The sequence below is a fragment of the Chiloscyllium punctatum genome, chromosome 50, assembly GCF_047496795.1.
Source record: "Chiloscyllium punctatum isolate Juve2018m chromosome 50, sChiPun1.3, whole genome shotgun sequence".
NCBI classification, from domain to species: domain Eukaryota; kingdom Metazoa; phylum Chordata; class Chondrichthyes; order Orectolobiformes; family Hemiscylliidae; genus Chiloscyllium; species Chiloscyllium punctatum.
The window spans coordinates 28,521,514-28,540,112 of NC_092788.1; the positions used below are offsets into that span (position 1 = coordinate 28,521,514).

Here is an 18,599-nt window from a genome sequence, read left to right on the forward strand (position 1 = left end):
TTGTCCGTGTTTCCAAATGACTTCACAGCCTAGCAACCTTCCCTCTCACCTCCCCTCCATTTTAAAAAAAAAAGTTGTCTCTAACCTGACAGTCTTCCCACATTTGTCTCTTCCCATCCCTGTTCACCAGTTCTGCCATCTTGCAGACTGCTGATTTAAATCATGCAAATGGATCCTTTTTCTTAAATACAGTGCCCACTGGAGTGAGAGATGTCAGTGCCATGCTGTACAGCAACTGAAGTGTATTGATATGGTGAGCCTTTAACTGAGCATGTGAAAGAGTGATACACCAATGCAAGGATAATTCAGCCTGCTAACGATCATGCCGTTGTGGAAGAGGAATAGTTGCATGGTATAGCAATTGCAGAAACGTGGCTCAGGGATAGGAGTGGCAGCCTAATGTTCCAGGATACAAATGCTATAGGAGGGATAAAAAAGCGGGCAAAAGTGGAGAGGGAGTGGTGTTTTTGATAAGGGATAGTTTTACTGCTGTACTTAGGGGGAATGTTCCTAGGAAACATCCAGGGAACTTGTTTGGAAGGAGCTGACAAATAAGAAAGGGATGATCACCTTATTAGGATTGTATTATAGACTCGGCAATAGTCAGCGGGAAACTAGGAAACAAATTTGTAGGGAAATTCCAGTTATCTGTAAGAATATTAGAGTGATTATGGAAGGGGATTTTAACTTTCCAAACACAGACTGGAACTGCCATAGTGTTAAGGGTTTAGATGGATGGGAATTAGGTGCGTACAAGAAAATCTTCTGATTCGGTATGTGGATGTACCTACTAGAAAAGGTGCAAAGCTTGGTGGGCCAGCGACCATAATTCTATTAGTTTTAACATAGTGATGGAAAAGGATAGACTGGATCTAAAAGTTGAAATTCTAAATTGGAGGAAAGCTAATTTTGATGGTATTAGGCACAAACTCTCAAAAGCTGAGTGGAGGCAGATGTTCACAGATAAAGGCACGGATGGAAAACAGGAAGCCTTCAAAAATGAGATAACGAGGGTCCAGACACAGTGTATCCCCGTTAGGGTGAAAGGAAAGGCTAGTAGGTATAGGGAATGCTGGATGACGACAGAAATTGAGGTTTTGGTTAAGAAAAAGGAGGAAGCATAAGTCAGGTTACAGACAGGAGAGATTGAGTATAAAGGCAGGAGGAGTATACTTAAGAGGGAAATCAGGAGGGCAAAAAGGGGACATAAGATAGCTTTGGCAAATACGGTTAAGGAGAATCCAAACTGTTTTTATAAATATATTAAGAACAAAACGGTAACTAGGGAGTGAATACGGCCCCTCAATGAGCCGTATGTGTGAAGCCACAGGAGATGGGGGAGATACTAAACGAGATATTTACTGTGGAGAAATACATGGAAGATATAGAATGTGGCAAAATAATGGTGACATCTTGAAAAATGTCCACATTACAGAGGAGATGGTGTTGGATGTCTTGGAACGCATAAAAGTGGATAAATCCCCAGACCTGATCAGGTCAACCCTAGAACTCTGTGGGAACCTTGAGAAGTGATTGCTGGGCCGCTTGCTGAGATATTTGTATTATCGATAGTCACAGGTGAGGTGCCGGAAGGCTGGAGTTTGGCTACCATGATGTCATTATTTAAGAAAGATGGTAAGGAAAAGCCAGGGAACTATTGACTGGTGGGCAAATTGTTGGAGGGAATCCTGAGAGACAGATGTACGTGTATTTGGAATGGCAAGGACTAATTTAGGGAGAGTGAGCATGGCTTTGTGCTTGGGAAATCATGTCTCATGAACTTGATTGAGTTTTTTGAAGAAATAATAACTAGGATTGATGAGGGCAGAGCAATGGACGTGATCTATATGGACTTCAGTAAGGCGTTCAACAAGATTCCTCATGGGAGACTGGTTAGCAAGGTTAGAATTCATGGAATACAGGGAGAACTAGCCATTTGGATACAGAACTGGCTCGAAGGTAGAAGACAAAGGGTAGTGGCGGAGGTTGCTTTTCAGACTGGAGGCCTGAGAACAGTGGTCTGCCACAAGCTTTGGTGCTGGGTCTACTGCTTTTAGTCATTTATATAAATGGTTTGGATATGAACGTAGGAGGTCTAGTTAGTAAGTTTGCAGATGACACCAAAATTGGAGGTTTATTTTGCCACATTCTATATCTTCCATGTACTTCTCCACAGTAAATATCTCGTTTAGTATCTTCCCCCATCTCCTGTGGCTTCACACATACGGCTCATTGAGGGGCCGTATTCACTCCCTAGTTACCGTTTTGTTCTTAATATATTTATAAAAACAGTTTGGATTCTCCTTAACCGTATTTGCCAAAGCTATCTTATGTCCCCTTTTTGCCCTCCTGATTTCCCTCTTAAGTATACTCCTCCTGCCTTTATACTCGATCTCTCCTGTCTGTACCTGGCTTATGCTTCCTCCTTTTTCTTAAGAACGTTATCTCAGATTACAACAGGTTCTTGATCAGATGGGCCAGTGGGCAGAGGTGTGGCGGATGGAGTTGAATTTAGATAAATGCAAAGTACTGCATTTTAGAAAAGCAAATCATGGCAGGACTTACCATTAAGTGTATAAGGTGCTAGGTGGTGTTGCTGAACAAAGAGATCTTGGAGTGCAGGTTCATAGCTCCTTGAAAATTGAGTCTCAGGGAGACAGGATAGTGAAGAAGGCATTTGGTATGCTTTCCTTTGTTGGTCAGAGCATTGAGTATAGGAGTTGGGAGCTCATGTTGTGGCTGTACAGGACATTAGTTAGGCCACTTTTGGGATATTGCGTGCAGTTCTGGTCTCCTTTCTGTTGGAAAGATGTTGTGAAACTTGAAAAGATTCGGAAAAAATTTACAAGGATGTTGCCAGGGTTGGAGGATTTGAGCTATAGGTGAGTCTGAATAGACTAGGCTGTTTTCCCTGGAGTGTCAGAGGCTGAGGAGTGACCTGATAGAGGTTTATAAAATCATGAGGGGCATGGATAGGATAAATTGGCAAGGTCTTTTCCCTGGCGTGGGGAAGTCCAGAACTAGAGGGCATAGGTTTGGTGAGAGGGGAAAGAAATAATAGGAACGTAAGGGGCAACTTTTTCACACAGATGGTGGGGCATGTGTAGAATGAGCTGCTCGAGGAAGTGGTGGAGGCTGGTACAATTACAGCATTTAAAAGGCATTTGGATGGGTATATGAATAGGAAAGGTTTAGTGTGATATGGGCCATGTGCAAGCAAATGGGACTAGATTAGGTTCGGATATCTGGTCGGCATGGAAGAGTTAGAACAAAGTGTCTGTTTCCATGCTGTACGTCTCTATGACTCTGTGACTGTTCTTGACTTCACCCCTTCTTCAGCCATGATCGTACACAGCAAATTGTCTGACCACAGGGCAGTGCAAGTATGCAGATGTGCACCCGTAACCTTCAAGTTACACATCCTCTCCGCATGACCGCATCTTGCTTTAAAAAGTTCTTTCCTCCGACACACACTATAGTATGTTCCCTTTTTTGGCTCTAAATTGCCATTTACTTCTCAAAATTTTCCATTTGCAAAAATGTTACTTGATGTTTGTTTTTAAGAATGAAACAACAGTGGATTTCACTCGCGCATCTTGCCTGGAGTGATACCTGAAGAATGTAGAGGAGAGTGCTATTTATAGTGCAGAGGATAGAAAAATAGAGAGTCCCAATCTTGTGCTGTTGCCAGAGATAGCAGAGAAACACTGCTGCAGTGCTCCAGCGAGACACACAGACAGTGATGACTTTTTCAGTAGGGAGTCTCAGACAGCTCAGTACACAACACAAAGGTACTCACTAACACATAAGCAAGAAGCTACAGCAGGCTATTCAGCCAGCCAAGCCTGCTCTGCCATTCTATAAGGTCACGGCCCAGCCTAAAATCCTCACTCTTGTCTACCCCTGATTGCGTTCCCCGCCTCATTAAACAAGAATCCATTCAGTCGACCTGAAGACGACTTCCACCACCTTCTTAGAAAGAGATTTCAAAAGATTCATGGTACTCTGAGAGAAACTAATCTGTTTTAAATGGGTAACCCTGATTTTTAAATAGTGACTCCCAGGTCTAGTTTCTTCCACAAGAGGGGAATGTCTTTCCACATCGATCCTGTCAAGACCCCTCAGGATAGATGTATTAATACAGCAGCAATTTCATTATGGGTTTTGAATGGTTTGGGTAGTGGAAGGGTTCATGTAGAAGAACAGATGGCTGGGAATGAATTGCTTGGGTCTGATCTTGGAGAATTGCTACTTTTGTGTACGTAGCACTTCCAAATATTTCACAAACGTCCCAAGGAGCTTGATGTGAGTGTTCCAGAACAAAATTTGACAGACGCAAAGGCTCGAAGGGCAGGTTCAGTCAAAGATGTCAGTTTTGAAGAAGCGATAGGGAGAGAGCTGTAGGAGATTAGCAAGGGAATTCCAGAGTGTCTGGTCCAGGCATTTGAACAGTGCCAGTGCACCATATATCTGTATTAGGTCAGAAGTCGCACTACACCAGGTTTATAATCAAGACTTTACCTGATGAAGGAGCAGCACTCTGAAAGCTTGTGATTTTAAATAAACCTGTTAGACTATAACCTGGTGTCAGTCCAACAGCGGCACTGCCATATCATGTATATCTATACAGCACAGTGCTCTCAGGCTGTGTTGTTACAATGCCACCCCAAGCACTGCCCCGACTTTATTTTTGCCTGAAGCTGGTCTTTATTCAGACAGTCTGGTTTTGACTGTCTGAAAAGCCATATTTCACTTAAAGTGGTTGTAAGCATATAAGGAAAATAATAAAGATTTTTGAAAAACTTGCAATCTAGGTCTTCTGCCCCAAGTCTTGGAATGTTCAAAGCCTCCTTTGGTGTCTTTGCTTTAACTGTATGTACACATTTGCAGTAATTTTTTAAGCAAGGGAATTCTTTATATGCTCACAGGGCATTTCATAGCTTTCTACTGACGTTAACCCTCCCACTCTCTCAGGCATTTTTAGATTAGATTAGATTACTTACAGTGTGGAAACAGGCCTTCGGCCCAACAAGTCCACACCGCCCCGCCGAAGCGCAACCCACCCATACCCCTACATTTACCCCTTACCTAACACTACGGGCAATCTAGATTGGCCAATTCACCTAACCTGCACATCTTTGGACTGTGGGAGGAAACCGGAGCACCCGGAGGAAACCCACGCAGACACGGGGAGAACGTGCAAATTCCACACAGTCAGTCGCCTGAGGTGGGAATTGAACTCAGGTCTCTGGCACTGTGAGGCAGCAGTGCTAACCACTGTGCCACTGTGCCGCCCCAAAAAGTCCACACCGACCCTCCGAAGAGCAACCCACCCAGACCCATTCCCTATATTCACCTTTGACTAATGCGCCTAACATTACAGGCAATTTAGCGTGGCAAATTCACCTAACCTGCACATCTTTGGACTGTGGGAGGAAACTGGAGCATCCGGAGGAAACCCGCACAGATACAGGGAGAATGTGCAAACTCCACACATACAGTTGCCCTAGACAGGAATTGAACCTGGGTCCTTGGCGCTGTGAGGCAGCAGTGCTAACCACTGAGCCACCTTGTTTGCTTTTAGGGAAGAATGGTTAGGAAGAAGCAACTTCTCAAACTTGTTTCTAAACACGTTAATGATTTTAAACTACTAGCTGTTCTCAGGCAGCATCCTTATACCAACAGAGTTTTGTTCCAGTGAGTTGTGCAATTACCTTTGATGGAATACCTGAGGGGATTTAAGTAAAGCATGTCAGCAGTTAATGCCATCTGTCCAGCTTTTCAGGTTTATTGCTTGGAAGTGGGATTTCTACTCAGTCCTCCTCACCAGGAGAGCATGTTTGAAGTTTTAAAAGCACTGTGTTTGTCCAAGATAGAGGATTTGGTATCTTTCCCCGCACACATTTTGTGAACATGTATTCTCTTCTTCAGCAATGGCTTGACAGTTTCTGGAGTCATCTGATTGTTTTAATTGTGTTTGGAGTAGAAACCAGTGTCAGCCCTGTTTTATCTACAGTATCCTGTCTCAAGCCCCTCTTACTCAGGAGTCAGCGATCAATCCAAAACAAGTAAGATTAAATTTTGCCGAAATGAGGGCATGCTTTACAATTTGCACAAGCATCTAGTGTTTGTGATCATTATTAGTGTTTTTATGTGAACTTGGGAAATTTACAAAAGAATAATTTGGGGCCAACTATTATCTTCAACTTATCAGACCAGATAAAGAGAGTTTGGTGTTGTCACTGCTACTGCTATTAAACCAATTTTGTTGGTGTGCTTCCTGACTCTATAGTCAGACTGCGTGTTCCCTGTACTCAAAGCTGAGACTTGTCACCCTCGTATTTTGTTTCTCCCCTGTCTCAAAACCCCGAGATAGGGGAATGTAGTGGCTATCTATTTTTTGATGCAGAAAAATCCAATTGATGTGGGTTCTTCACATCCTCCTCTTCCTCCTCCACCTCCAAAAAAAAAGCAGTCTTGGAGACATTGGTGAAAAACAGATATTTTCTTCAAATGTTCTTTCAAAGAGATCAAGGTGTCACTGGCTAGGTCAGCATTTATTGCCCATCTTCATTTGTTCTATTTGCATTTTTCTCTCTCGCTGCTCCCAGATCGTAGATAGTAGGCCCATTTGCAGAGTACTGTTCCCTCTGTGCTTCCTCCACCAGCAATGCCTTGACTCCAAACTCAGAGCCTTCCTGCTTACTATTGTCCATTGCAGTGACTGCAGGATTTCACCTCTGGTCATTTTTTGTGTTGTGGATCCAGATTCTCAAGAAGTTGTTAAAATTAATAAGAATGGGCATTATAGGGAGAAAGGAGCTAAAAGGGGCGATGTGTAGTCCAACAGCCCCCTTAACACTTTCAAGCATAGAATATTTCTTTGCTGCAACACTGACTGAATCATGTTAGTTTAATTTTACTGCATCTATTTAGGGAGCACATGATATTTTTCAGGCACTTCTTGGACATTGTGTTAAATTGAAAACGCAGTGGCTTATGCTGGCAAACTGGGCAGCCATTTCGTGCAAGGCCGTGCTGATTGGTCCATACAATTGTACTTTATCAAGAAGGAAGTTTTGGCCAAGAGCCGGACTGTTTTTTTTCCCAAAGCTACGCCAGTGGAGAGCATTTGGCATGGCCTCCATTGAGCATCCTGTCTGGCATCGGGGCACACCCTCTGTTATATAGCGGAGTGCTGGCCTAGATTATGGCCTCGAGCTCTGGGCGTGGAACTTGAACCAAATCCACAATCTTTTGACCCAGAGTGCAGCAGATGTTTCAAAGAAATATAAGTTATCCATCTGAAATCTACAAATGAGGGGATAACCGATAATTAAAATCCAGCATCTATCCATACTTGCTGTGGGTTGCTGCTGTTCTTTCTGTCACCTGTTTCATGGGAATAACCTGGAGTTAAGCTGTTAGTCTGGCGTTGACAGGAGGACGTTGTTGTACAAATCTTGCACGGGTAGTTTGATTGCAGAGCTGTGGACATAACAGCTCCTGATAGAAATATGGGGAATAAACAAAATGTATGCTTTCCATCGTTGGCCAACATATGCTTCCCTACAAAGAGCATCGCACTCAGACACATACCCCTACCCTATCCCTGCAATTATCATGGTTAATGCACTAGCCTGTACATCCCTGGGCACTACAGGGCAACTTAGCGCGGCCAATCCACCGAACCTGCACATCCCTGGACACTATGGGAGGAAACTGAACCATTCAGAGGAAACCCGTGCAGACGCTGGGAGAATGTGCAAGTTCCACACAGACAATCACTTCAGGCTGGAATTGAACCAATGCTAACCATTGAGCCACCATGCTGCATATTTAATCTGTTGCTCACAGTTGGGGTGTCAGTCAATTTTGAGACATTTGCATTGGTTTTGTTGTCTGCCTTTTCAATTGGAGGTCACGTGCAGAGAGTGAGGGTGCAGGAAAAAGTGGGCCCGCTTTATTGGCAGATTATCCACCCTCAAGTGATTAGTCCCTGAAGAAGGGCTTATGCCCGAAACGTCGATTCTCCTGTTCCTTGGATGCTGCCTGACCTGCTGCTGCGCTTTTCCAGCAACACATTTTCAGCTCTGATCTCCAGCATCAGCAGTCCTCACTTTCTCCCTGGCTGCAGTGTCCCATCTGCGAGAGGCGTTGCACATCCCTAGCAGATCTCTTGGCGGTGTCTCCTGTACTTATGACCTTTACCACCTGGTAGGATAAGGACACAGTGGCTAAGTGGTTAGCACTCTTGCCTCAGCACCAGGGACCTGAATTGGATTCCAGCCTTGGGTGACTGTCTGTCTGTGTAGAGTTTGCACATTCTCCCCGTGTCTGTGTGGATTTCCTCTGGTTTCCTCCCACAGTCCAAAGATGCGCAGGTTAGGTGAATTGGCCAAGCTAAATTGCCATTAGTGTTTAGGAATGTGTAGGTGGGGTGCGTAAGTCAGGGGTAAATGTAGAGTGTTAGAATAGGAGAATGGGTCTGGGTGGGTTACTGTTCGGAGGGTCAGTGTGAACTTCTTGGGCCAAATGGCCTGTTTCCACACAGTAGGGATTCTATATTCTACAGATACATAGGAACACCACTGCCTGCAAGTTTCCCTCTGAGCCACACACTGTTTTGATTTGAAACTGCATGTCACTGTTTCTTTACTGTCATTGGTTAAAATTGTTCCCTAACAGCGCTGTAGCATACTGACAGCAGATGGAGTGCAGAGAGCAGCTCACCACCAATATCTTGAGGGCATTTAGGGATAGGTGACAGATGCTGACCATATACCTATGTTCAATTACTTAATGTTTTGTAAACCCACCTTGTGGCTCTTTCTTGGGTGTACTGAGATCCTGAAAAGCTCAGGAGAAGTATAGGGCTTTATGTATGGTTTCTGACCTGCTTTGTTGAAAGTGTGGAACTGCACTGCACTGTGCTGAGCAGAAAAGTTTGTGAATTGATTCTGGTTTTCACTGAGTTCACTGATCTCCGACAAGAAACAATGGGTGTTGAATCCCCACCATCAGCACAACAGTGTAAGGAAGAGGATTTATTGCTATGGTCCCTAATTGTCAGCCAGTGCCTGATGTTGTACAGTGCGCATGTGTAGGCTGGCTTCCACTTCCTGTGGTGTCTCTAGGTTGAAGCTTAGTCTCTATCTTGTTGCATGGAGCGTGACTCATTCCAGTGAGATTCCTCCCATTGGAATTTCGACAGGAAAGGGGGAAATTGGAACGAGTGGGGGTGATGGAAAAGCAAGAATATTCATAGGGTGGAATCTTTTTTGACTTGGTGGTCAGTATTGAGTAGGCTCGTGTGACTCATTTAATTTCCGTTGTAAAACTGCATTTCCTCTACAGAGCCTGCCCCCTTAATAAAAAGTACAGTCAGCGTCTTTACTGAATGATTTGATTTCTTCACTTGGAGTAATTTGCCCCAGTTCTGTTGTTTGTGGGTGAGGAGGGGAACAGAACCAGTTTCTACGTGGCACCTCCTTCCTGGAACTGAGCGGGTCTGCACACAAGAATTAGAAGCAGAAGGACGCCATTCAGCCTCCCCTGCTAATCAATACGATCACATCTTAGCTGATCAAAGCCTCAACTTCACTTTTCTGCCTGTTCCCCATTAACATCTGACCCTGTTACCAAGATATGACTAGTGTAACTCCGGGATAAGGATTTCTGAATTAGAAGGCAGAATGAGGTGTAGCCTCATAGGCAAATGAGCAGTACAGCAAGAGCAATATTAATCTTCACGGCAGGACTGGATGGTGTCTGAATCATTCAGCAGCTGCACTGACCAAACAGTGTTTTTGTTCCCATTCAGTCTGTGACCTATTAAAAGGGAGTTACTGTTTGAATGTGTGCCTAATCCTGAAAGGACTGGATTTCCAGTCACTGTTCTTTAGATCAATACCTGCAGATAAAGTAGCATATTTGAGAAAAGTTCAACTCATTGAGAGGTACTTTATGGTGTCAAATGTGATACAATAACTGAAGGAGTCCTTTTGTTGCATTTGTCTTTTTGTTATTCCTGCTCCTATGTGGGCGTGCTTTGAGGTCTGCTTGAATTCAGAGCCCCAACATACAAGAGGATCACAAGTGTGATTGTGTTTTGTCTCTGTATTTAAAAGGAAATAACGAGGGTCGTAGAGTCATAGAGTTGTACAGTAGGGAAACAGACCTTTTAGTCCAACTCGTCCATGCTGAGCAGATATCCTAAACTAAACTAGTCCCATTTGCCAGCACTTGGCTCATATCCCTCTAAACCCTTCCTATTCATATTCCCATCTATTTAACCTATCCATGCCCCTCATGATTTTATCAACTTCTATAAAGGTCACCCCTCAGCCTCCAACGCTCCAGGGAAAACAGTCCCAGCCTATTCAGACTCTCCCTATAGCTCAAATCCTCCAACCCTGGCAACATCATTGTAAATTTTTTTTTAACATTTTCAAGTTTCACAACATCCTTCCAATAGGAAGGAGACCACAATTACACGCAATATCCCAAAAGTGGCCTAACTAATGTCCTGTACAGCCACAACATGAGCTCTCAACTCAATGCTCTGACCAATAAAGAAAAGCATTCCAAATGCCCTTCACTATCCTATCTACCTGCGACTCTACTTCAAGGTACGTGAACCTGCACTCCAAGGTCTTTTTGTTCAGCAACACTCCCCAGGACCTTACCTTTAAGTGTATAAGTCCTGCCATGATTTGCTTTTCCAAAATGCAGCACCTCGCATTTATCTGAATTAAACTCCCATCTCACTCCTCAGCCCATTGGCCCATCTGATCAAGAACCGGTTGTAATCTGAGATAACGTTCTTTGATGTCCACTATACCTCCAATTTTGGTGTCATCTGCAAACTTACTAACTAGGTCTCCTATGTTCACATCCAAATCATTTATATAAATAATGAAAAGCAGTAGACCCAGCACCAATCCTTGTGGCAGACCACTGTTCTCAGGCCTCCAGTCTGACAAACAACCCTCTGCTACCACCCTCTGTCTTCTACCTTCGAGCCAGTTGTGTATCCAAATGGCTAGTTCTCCCTGTCTTCCATGTGATCTAACCTTGCTGACCAGTCTCCCATGAGGAACCTTGTTGAATGCCTTACTGAAGACCATATAGATCACATCTACATAGATCATGGCCACTGCTCTGCCCTCATCAATCCTCTTTATTATTTCTTCAAAAAAGTCAATCTTTCATGAGACATGATTTCCCATGGACAAAGCCATGCTCACTATCCCTGATCAGTCCTTGCCATTCCAAATACATGTAAATCCTGTCCCTCAGGATTCCCTCCAACAACTTGCCCACCACCGATGACACACTCACCGGTCAATAGTTCCCTGGCTTTTCCTTACCATCTTTCTTAAATAATGACACCACGGTCGCCAAACTCCAGCCTTCTGGCACCTCACCTGTGACTATCGATAATACAAAAATCTCAGCAAGTGGCCCAGCAATCACTTCCGTAGCTTCCCACAGAGTTCTCGGGTACACCTGATCAGGTCCTAGGGCTTTATCTGCTTTCACGTGTTTCAAGACATCCAGCATTACCACATCTGTAATATGGACATTGTTCAAGATGTCATCATCTATTTCACCACATTCTATATCTTGCATGTCTTTGACCACAGTAAATACTGATGCAAAATAATCGATTAGCATCTCCCCCATGTCCTGCGGCTCCACACATTGGCTGCCTTGCTGACCTTTGAGGGGCTTTACTTTCTCCCTAGTTACCGTTTTGTCCTTAATACATTTATAAAAACTGTTTGGATTCTCCTTAACTCTATTTGCCAAAACTATCTCTCATCCCCTTTTTTTGCCCTCCTGATTTCTCTCTTAAGTATACTCCTCCTGCCTTTATACTCTTTTAAAGATTAATTAGATCTCTCTTGTGTGTACCTGACTTATGCTTCCTTCTTTTCTTTAACAAGACCTCAATTTCTGTAGTCATCCAGCATTCCCTGTACCTACCAGCCTTTCCTTTCACCCTAAGAGGGACATTCTGTCTCTGGACTCTCATTTTCCATCCGTCCCTTAACCTGCGAACATCTGCCCCCAATTAGCTTTTGAGAGTTTGTGCTTAATATCACAAAATTAGCTTTCGTCCAATTTAGAACATCAGCTTTTAGATCTGGTCTGTCCTTTTCTACCTCTATTTTAATAATAATAAAATAATGGTCACTGACACCTCACTCACCTGCCCTGCCTTATTTCCCAAGAGTAAATTAAGTTTTGCACTTTCTCTGTTAGGTACATCCACAGACTTAATCAAAAATTTTTCTTGTGCACACTTAACAAATTCCTCTTCATCTAAACCCTTAACACTATGGCAGTCCCAGTCTATGTTTGGAACATTAAAGTCCCCTTCAAAGTTTGGTAGAAGATTTGTAGCTCGGGTGCTCGTTGTTGTGGTTCTGTTCGCCGAGCTGGGAATTTGTCTTGCAAACGTTTTGTCCCCTGTCTAGGTGACATCCTCAGTGCTTGGGAGCCTCCTGTGAAGCGCTTCTGTGCTGTTTTCTGCGGAGACAAATTCCCAGCTCGGCGAACAGAACCACAACAACATTAAAGTCCCCTACCATAATCACTCTATTATTAGACTCATAGAGATGTACAGCATAGAAACAGACCCTTCGGTCCAACCCGTCCATGCTGACCCAGATATCCCAACCTATTCTAGTCCCACCTGCCAGCACCCGGCCCATATCCCTCCAAAGCCTTCCTATTCATATGCCCATCCAAATGCCTTTAAATGTTGCAATTGTACTAGCCTCCACTACTTCCTCTGGCAGCCCAAATAATCTATTTGTTCCAAGTTTAGATTAGATTAGAAACCCTACAGTGCGAAAACAGGCCATTTGGCCCAACAAGTCCACACCAGCCATCCGAAGAGTAACCCACCTAGATCCATTCCCCTAATCTGTATTTATACCTGACTAATGTACCTTACACTATGGGCAATTTCAGCATGGCCAATTCACCTCATCTGCACACCTTTGGACTGTGGAAGGAAACCGGAACACCAGGAGGAAACCAGGAGCAAACATGGGGAGAATGTGCAAACTCCACACAGACAGACTCTAGGTAGGAATCAAACCCGGGTCACTGTCGCTGTGAGGCAGCAGTGCTAACCACTGAGCCACCATGCTGCCCCACTTCCAAGTTTGCAGGCACTATTTTAGAGATAACTGAAATCTCCTTCCGAATTTGTTTCTCAATTTCCCGCTGACTATTAGGGTTTCTGTAATACGATCCCATTAAGGTGATCATCCCTTTCTTATTTCTCAGTTCCACCCAAATAACTTCCCTGGATCTGTTCCTAGGAGCAGCAGTAATGCTGTCCCTTACCAAAAATGCCACTGCCTTTCTTGCCCTCCTTTCTATCCTGGAATGTTAAGCTGCCAGTCCTGTCCATCCCTGAGCCATGTTTCTGTAATTGCTGTGATATCCAGTCCAATGTTTCCAACTGTGCCCTGAGTTCAATACAAGAGGCCTGATGGGGAAGGCAGATGAAGTAGATGCAGTTTAATTTATCAGTCCAACCTTACTCTCTGCTTTGCTCCTATTTGCCCTGACTGTTTGACCCACTCCTTTTCCCAACTGTACCAGTCTTGGAATGATCTCTTTCCTCACCTAGGTCCCCCCCACCACCCCATACTTGTTTAACTCCCCTACCCCCGAGCAACTCTAGCAAATCTCCCTGCCAATATATTAGTCCCTTTTTAATTCAGGTACAAACTGTCCTTCTTTTACAGGTCACTTCTACCACAGAAGAGATTCCAATGATCCAAAAATGTGAACCCTTCTCTCCTGCACCAGTTTGTCAGCCACACATTCATCTGCTCTATCCTTCTATTCCTACCCTCACTAGTTCACAGCACCGGGAGTAATCTAGATATTACTACTGCCGAGGGCGTCCTTTTTAAATTCCTGCTTAATTTTTTATATTCTCCCTTAAGAATCTCATCCTTTTCCCTTCCTATTTTGTTGGTTCCAATGTGTACAATGGCCTCATGCTGGTCCATCTCCCCTTTGAGAACGTTCTGCACCCTCTTTGAGAGATCCTTGATCCTGTCGCAAAGAGAGCAACACAGCATTCTGAGTTTTCATTGCTGGCAGCAGGAACGTCTGTCTGTGCCTCTGCCTAGAGATCCCCTATCACAATGAATTGCTTGGAACCTGATATGCCCCTCATTGCTTTACAGCCAGTCAGTGTACTAGAAACTTGGTGGTTCATGCTATTTTCCCCAAGAATCTGTCACCCCCTACATTTTCCAAAACACAGCATACTTGTTTGAAATGGGGATAGCCACAGAAGACTCCTGCACTACCTGCCCACCCCTCCTACCTTTCCTAGAGTTAACCCATCTACCTGACTGTATCTGTGGCCTTTCTCCCTTCCTATAACTGCTATCCATCACACCCCCTAACTCTTGTAAATTCCTTATTGGCTCTCACTGCCACTCCAACCGATCCATGCAATCTGATAGGGTTTGCTACCAAAGACACTTCCTGTCGACATAATTATCAGTAAAATGGAAACTCTCCCTAAACTTCCACATCCGACAGGAAGAGCATATCACTCTCCTAAAAGCTATCTTTGCTCCATTCGGATTAATCCCGAGTTGGCAGTCCTACCACTGATGTCTTAACATCCACCGTTTTGCATTTTTCATTTCACTGCGCAAGTGTACACTGCAACAGGACTTGCCTGCCATGCTGAGTATTTCTGACATTTTCTATTTTCTGAGATTTCCAGCACTTTGCATTATATATTTTTTTATAATTTTATGGTCTGGTGAGTTGCTTTCTTTTGTCAACTACATTGCTGTTAATCTGGGTGTTAAGTTCTTTTTCCTGAGGTTCTTACACACTTGATGCAACTGCAACACACCAACTTTTGTGAACGAGCAGTCAAATTTATTAAGCACAGTACAGTACAAGCTTTGGCGAAACCCTTAACACCCCTTGCAGGGCTTACGGGGTCATGGCAAAAGCTCTCTCTGAGCAAACGAAACAGTCCTTCCTTTATACTAAATCTTTACATCACGTTAGTAATGCCCACAAGACAACCCCGCTGCCCCCCCAGTCACTCTCTCACAGTCATATGCCACTCGATTACAATGCAGTGACCTCACCTCCAGAGGCAATGTAATGTAAATCATCCCTTAATGGTCAAATTTGTTGCAAATTGTTTTTGTAACTATGGGGGAGTAGTCAAATTCCAACTGTAATGTTCTTATTGATTTCTGGATAAAAAATATAAATCATCCTTGAATGGCAAGGAAATGGCCATGTAAACCTCCCACATTCCACCTATAAGACCAAGACACACCACCCTACCCCTGGGGCATTCAATTTTATGCAGGTCAGCAGAGCAAATTAACTCTTTAATATCACATGAAAGTCACGTGGTCCAGATTGGATAAGAGTGGCAGATTTCCTGTCCCTAAAGGACATTATTGAACCAGAGGAGTTTTACAGTAACAATCAAAGTCTCAGGGTCACCATCACTAAATCCAGTTTTGATTCCAGATTCATCAATTGAATCTAAATTCCACCAGCTTCTGCAGTGAGGTTTGAATTTGTATCCCTTGAGCGTTGGCCTTGGTTTTTTAAAAATTTGAGTCTGAAATTGTAGCCGTTGCTGGCTGCTGGGTCAGCATTTATTTCCTTTCCCTAGTTACCCTTGAGATGGTGTGTGGCGAGCTGCCCTCTTGAACCACTGCAGTCCATAGGTGGACCCACAATGCTGCTGGGGAGGGAGTTCGGGGATTTTGACTCCGAGACATTGAAAGAATGCTCATTTGTTTCCAAATCAGGAAGGTGAGTGGCTTGGAGGCAACTGTGCAATCAGTGTTCCTGCATATCTGCTTCCTCTGACCTAATAGATGGACAAAGTCAAAAATCTGAAGTGGACCTGAGTTTGGAAGTAGCTGTCTAAGGATCGTTAGTGAATTTCTACAGTGTATCCTGTAGTTAGTGTGTACTGTGCTACTGAACGCTATTGGTGGAGGGAGTGGATGCTTGATGTGGTGTCGGCTGTGTTTGCTGGATTGGGATGAAGGGTGACGTGGGTAAATTACTATGTTTGTCATCCAGGTGTGAGTTGAATTGAGCCACCTGCACTGTCTGTGTTTTGTCCTGGGAACAGGGAAATTCTAAAGGATCATTAAATAACAGTTGCTCTTATTTTCTGTGAGCTGTAGCATATATTTTTGTGCTTCAAAAACTAAGTTACTTTCCTTTCTTGAAAATTGCAGCGAAGAGAAATCAGAGGACCACGAGCAGGCTGGGCAAAGGGAGAAGCTGCTGAAAGTGAAGAAACATAAGAAAAAAGAGGAGCGAGATGACGAGAAACATCGAGAAGCCCAGCCTACGGAAGCTCTGGTCCCGGAGCCAGCTGACGGGAACAAAGTTGAAACAGCGGAACAAGAGGGAGCTGTTGCGGCCACCCCTTCCACTCCGAAGCCAAGGCGCTCTCTGATCAGAGACCGAGGCCCATTATATGATGACCCCACACTTCCTGAGGGCTGGACACGGAAGCTAAAGCAGAGGAAGTCAGGCCGATCAGCGGGAAAGTACGACGTGTACATTATCAAGTAGGTCGCTGTGAAAATTGTATTTCAGCCATTTCAGAATGTGTTCATTGGAATGTCCTTTCTTGACTCAGCATCTCTCACTGTGGGATCTGGTTTTTTTTGCACATCACGTCTGTTAAAAGTCTCATCCGTGCTTTTGTTACCAAAAGCCAAGTTCCCAAATTATGCCAGCTCTAAATTCGAACCAATCCCAACTCGCACCAAATCCTGCTCGCCCATCACCAGCCTAATGCTCACTGATCTCCATTAACTCCAAGTCCAGCAACATCTGAGTTTTTGCCGTTCTCATCTTGGTTTTCAAATCCATCCATAGCCACAGTCCCTCCCCATCTATGTAATCTCCTTCAGTCCATATACCCTCCCTATCTCCATCACCACCTCTAGTCCATATACACCTCCTTTTCTCTCGTGCCTAGTCTAGCCCCTACATTTCTCCCCATCTCTGTAACCTCCTCCAGCCCCTACACCCAATCCCATTTCTGAAACTCCTTCCAGTCTCTACATCCCTCCCCATCTCTGTCACCATCTCTGGTCTGTACACCCCTCTTATCAGTTACCTTGTCCAGTCCTTTAGAACTCTCCTTATATCTGTAATATCATCTCAATTTGTGTAATCGCTTAGAGCCCTCGAATTTCTGTTCCTCCAATTTCTGCCTGTCATTCTTTCCATGTTTCCAGCACTCACCATTGATGGTCATGTCTCCAGCCTCCTGGGACCCCGCACCCCAGAATTTCCTCCCTTCACTATTTCATCTGCCCTCCCATTCTATAGACGTTCCTTAATACCTCTTTATTGAAGCATTTAGTCACTGTTGGAATACCTTTGTGGTTTGGTGTAAAATCGTGTTTGATAGTGCTGCTCTGTTATGCATTTGGGCAGTTTACCAATGAAATCCATGCGCTTGTTTGACCTCAAATTCCTGACTCAAAAGACAATTCATGTCCCTATGCACATCAAAGTGCTGGGGACATCACAGCTAATTCTTACTTGACCAGGAGTGAGACTATTCGAATGACTGTCTCTTCTTTTAACTGGAGGCACTGACCCTTGCTGTTGAGATTCATCAGAGCAAGGATAAAATCTGGTCTCTTCTTGATCAATACATTTCCTAAACTCTCTGCGAAATCATCCAAATATGGTTTAACTAGGGAGGTATGTGGAAGAACTTTGTAAGATTGGTATTTATCTGATTCATCAGCTGCACCTTTTTATATAAAATGAAACAAAAAAAAGCTGGTCTTTATTTGTTGAGGGATAAAGTTAGAAAGTTCTGAAAAACACTTTTTTAATCAATTTGCAAGAAAACCAATTTAAGGTGAAAGCCAACATCAAAACTTTAAGAGAAGAGAGTGCTGATCGGTTGGCAATATTTTTCTGTTTGAACTGGTATTCTTACAAATATTGCTGTTAAGTGCAAGAAGCTGTTCCAAAATAAGAGTACTTCAGTTCTGCACTGCCAAACAAATATCGATATCGAAGGATATCGAGGAACTGGGGAGATTGTAGAGAAGTGGTGGGGGGGGGCGGGGGAAGGACGTGACCAGAAAGGTAGGCATTTATATCTCAGGGAAGGATGGACCTGACTGGGTTTCTTCAAGGTGGTGGTGGTGGTGGAGAAAAGAAGGCTGAAGGGTGACCTAATCGAGGCTTATAAAATGTGGGATCGGTTTCGATGGTGTGGAGACAGACAGAGTGTTCCCTCCAGTGGGCAAGAGGCTGTCAATACGAGAGACTCCCCAAGAAAACCAATAGGGAAATTGAACAAAAGCCCTTTTACCCAAAGTATACTGTGTGTGTGGAATGTGGTCCCCCAGGGAATGGCTGAAGCAAACAGAATAGGGAAAGTGACGCAAGTACAATCCGAAACGATAGCGGGTTATGTTGGTTGCTTTGAATTGCTGGGCTGTTTAGCCTGTATCCTATGCCATCATTTAATTCAGTCCTTTCAGTTAAGAATGAAAATGAAAGGAGAATGAAAG

General features: G+C 43.9%; 1 protein-coding gene across 3 annotated transcripts in view; it reads left to right on the forward strand.

Moving 5' to 3' along the window:
* Nucleotides 1–18,599, forward strand: part of mecp2 (methyl CpG binding protein 2) — a 67,946-nt gene that overhangs the window by 42,593 nt on the left and 6,754 nt on the right. For 2 of the 3 annotated variants that reach the window (XM_072566542.1, XM_072566541.1), the window contains exon 2: nt 16,281–16,619. In XM_072566542.1, the coding sequence (XP_072422643.1) occupies nt 16,281–16,619 (339 nt within the window). Of the gene's footprint in view, nt 1–12,984; nt 13,102–16,280; nt 16,620–18,599 lie in introns of all 3 variants that reach the window. The other variant, XM_072566540.1, reaches the window with a different exon arrangement.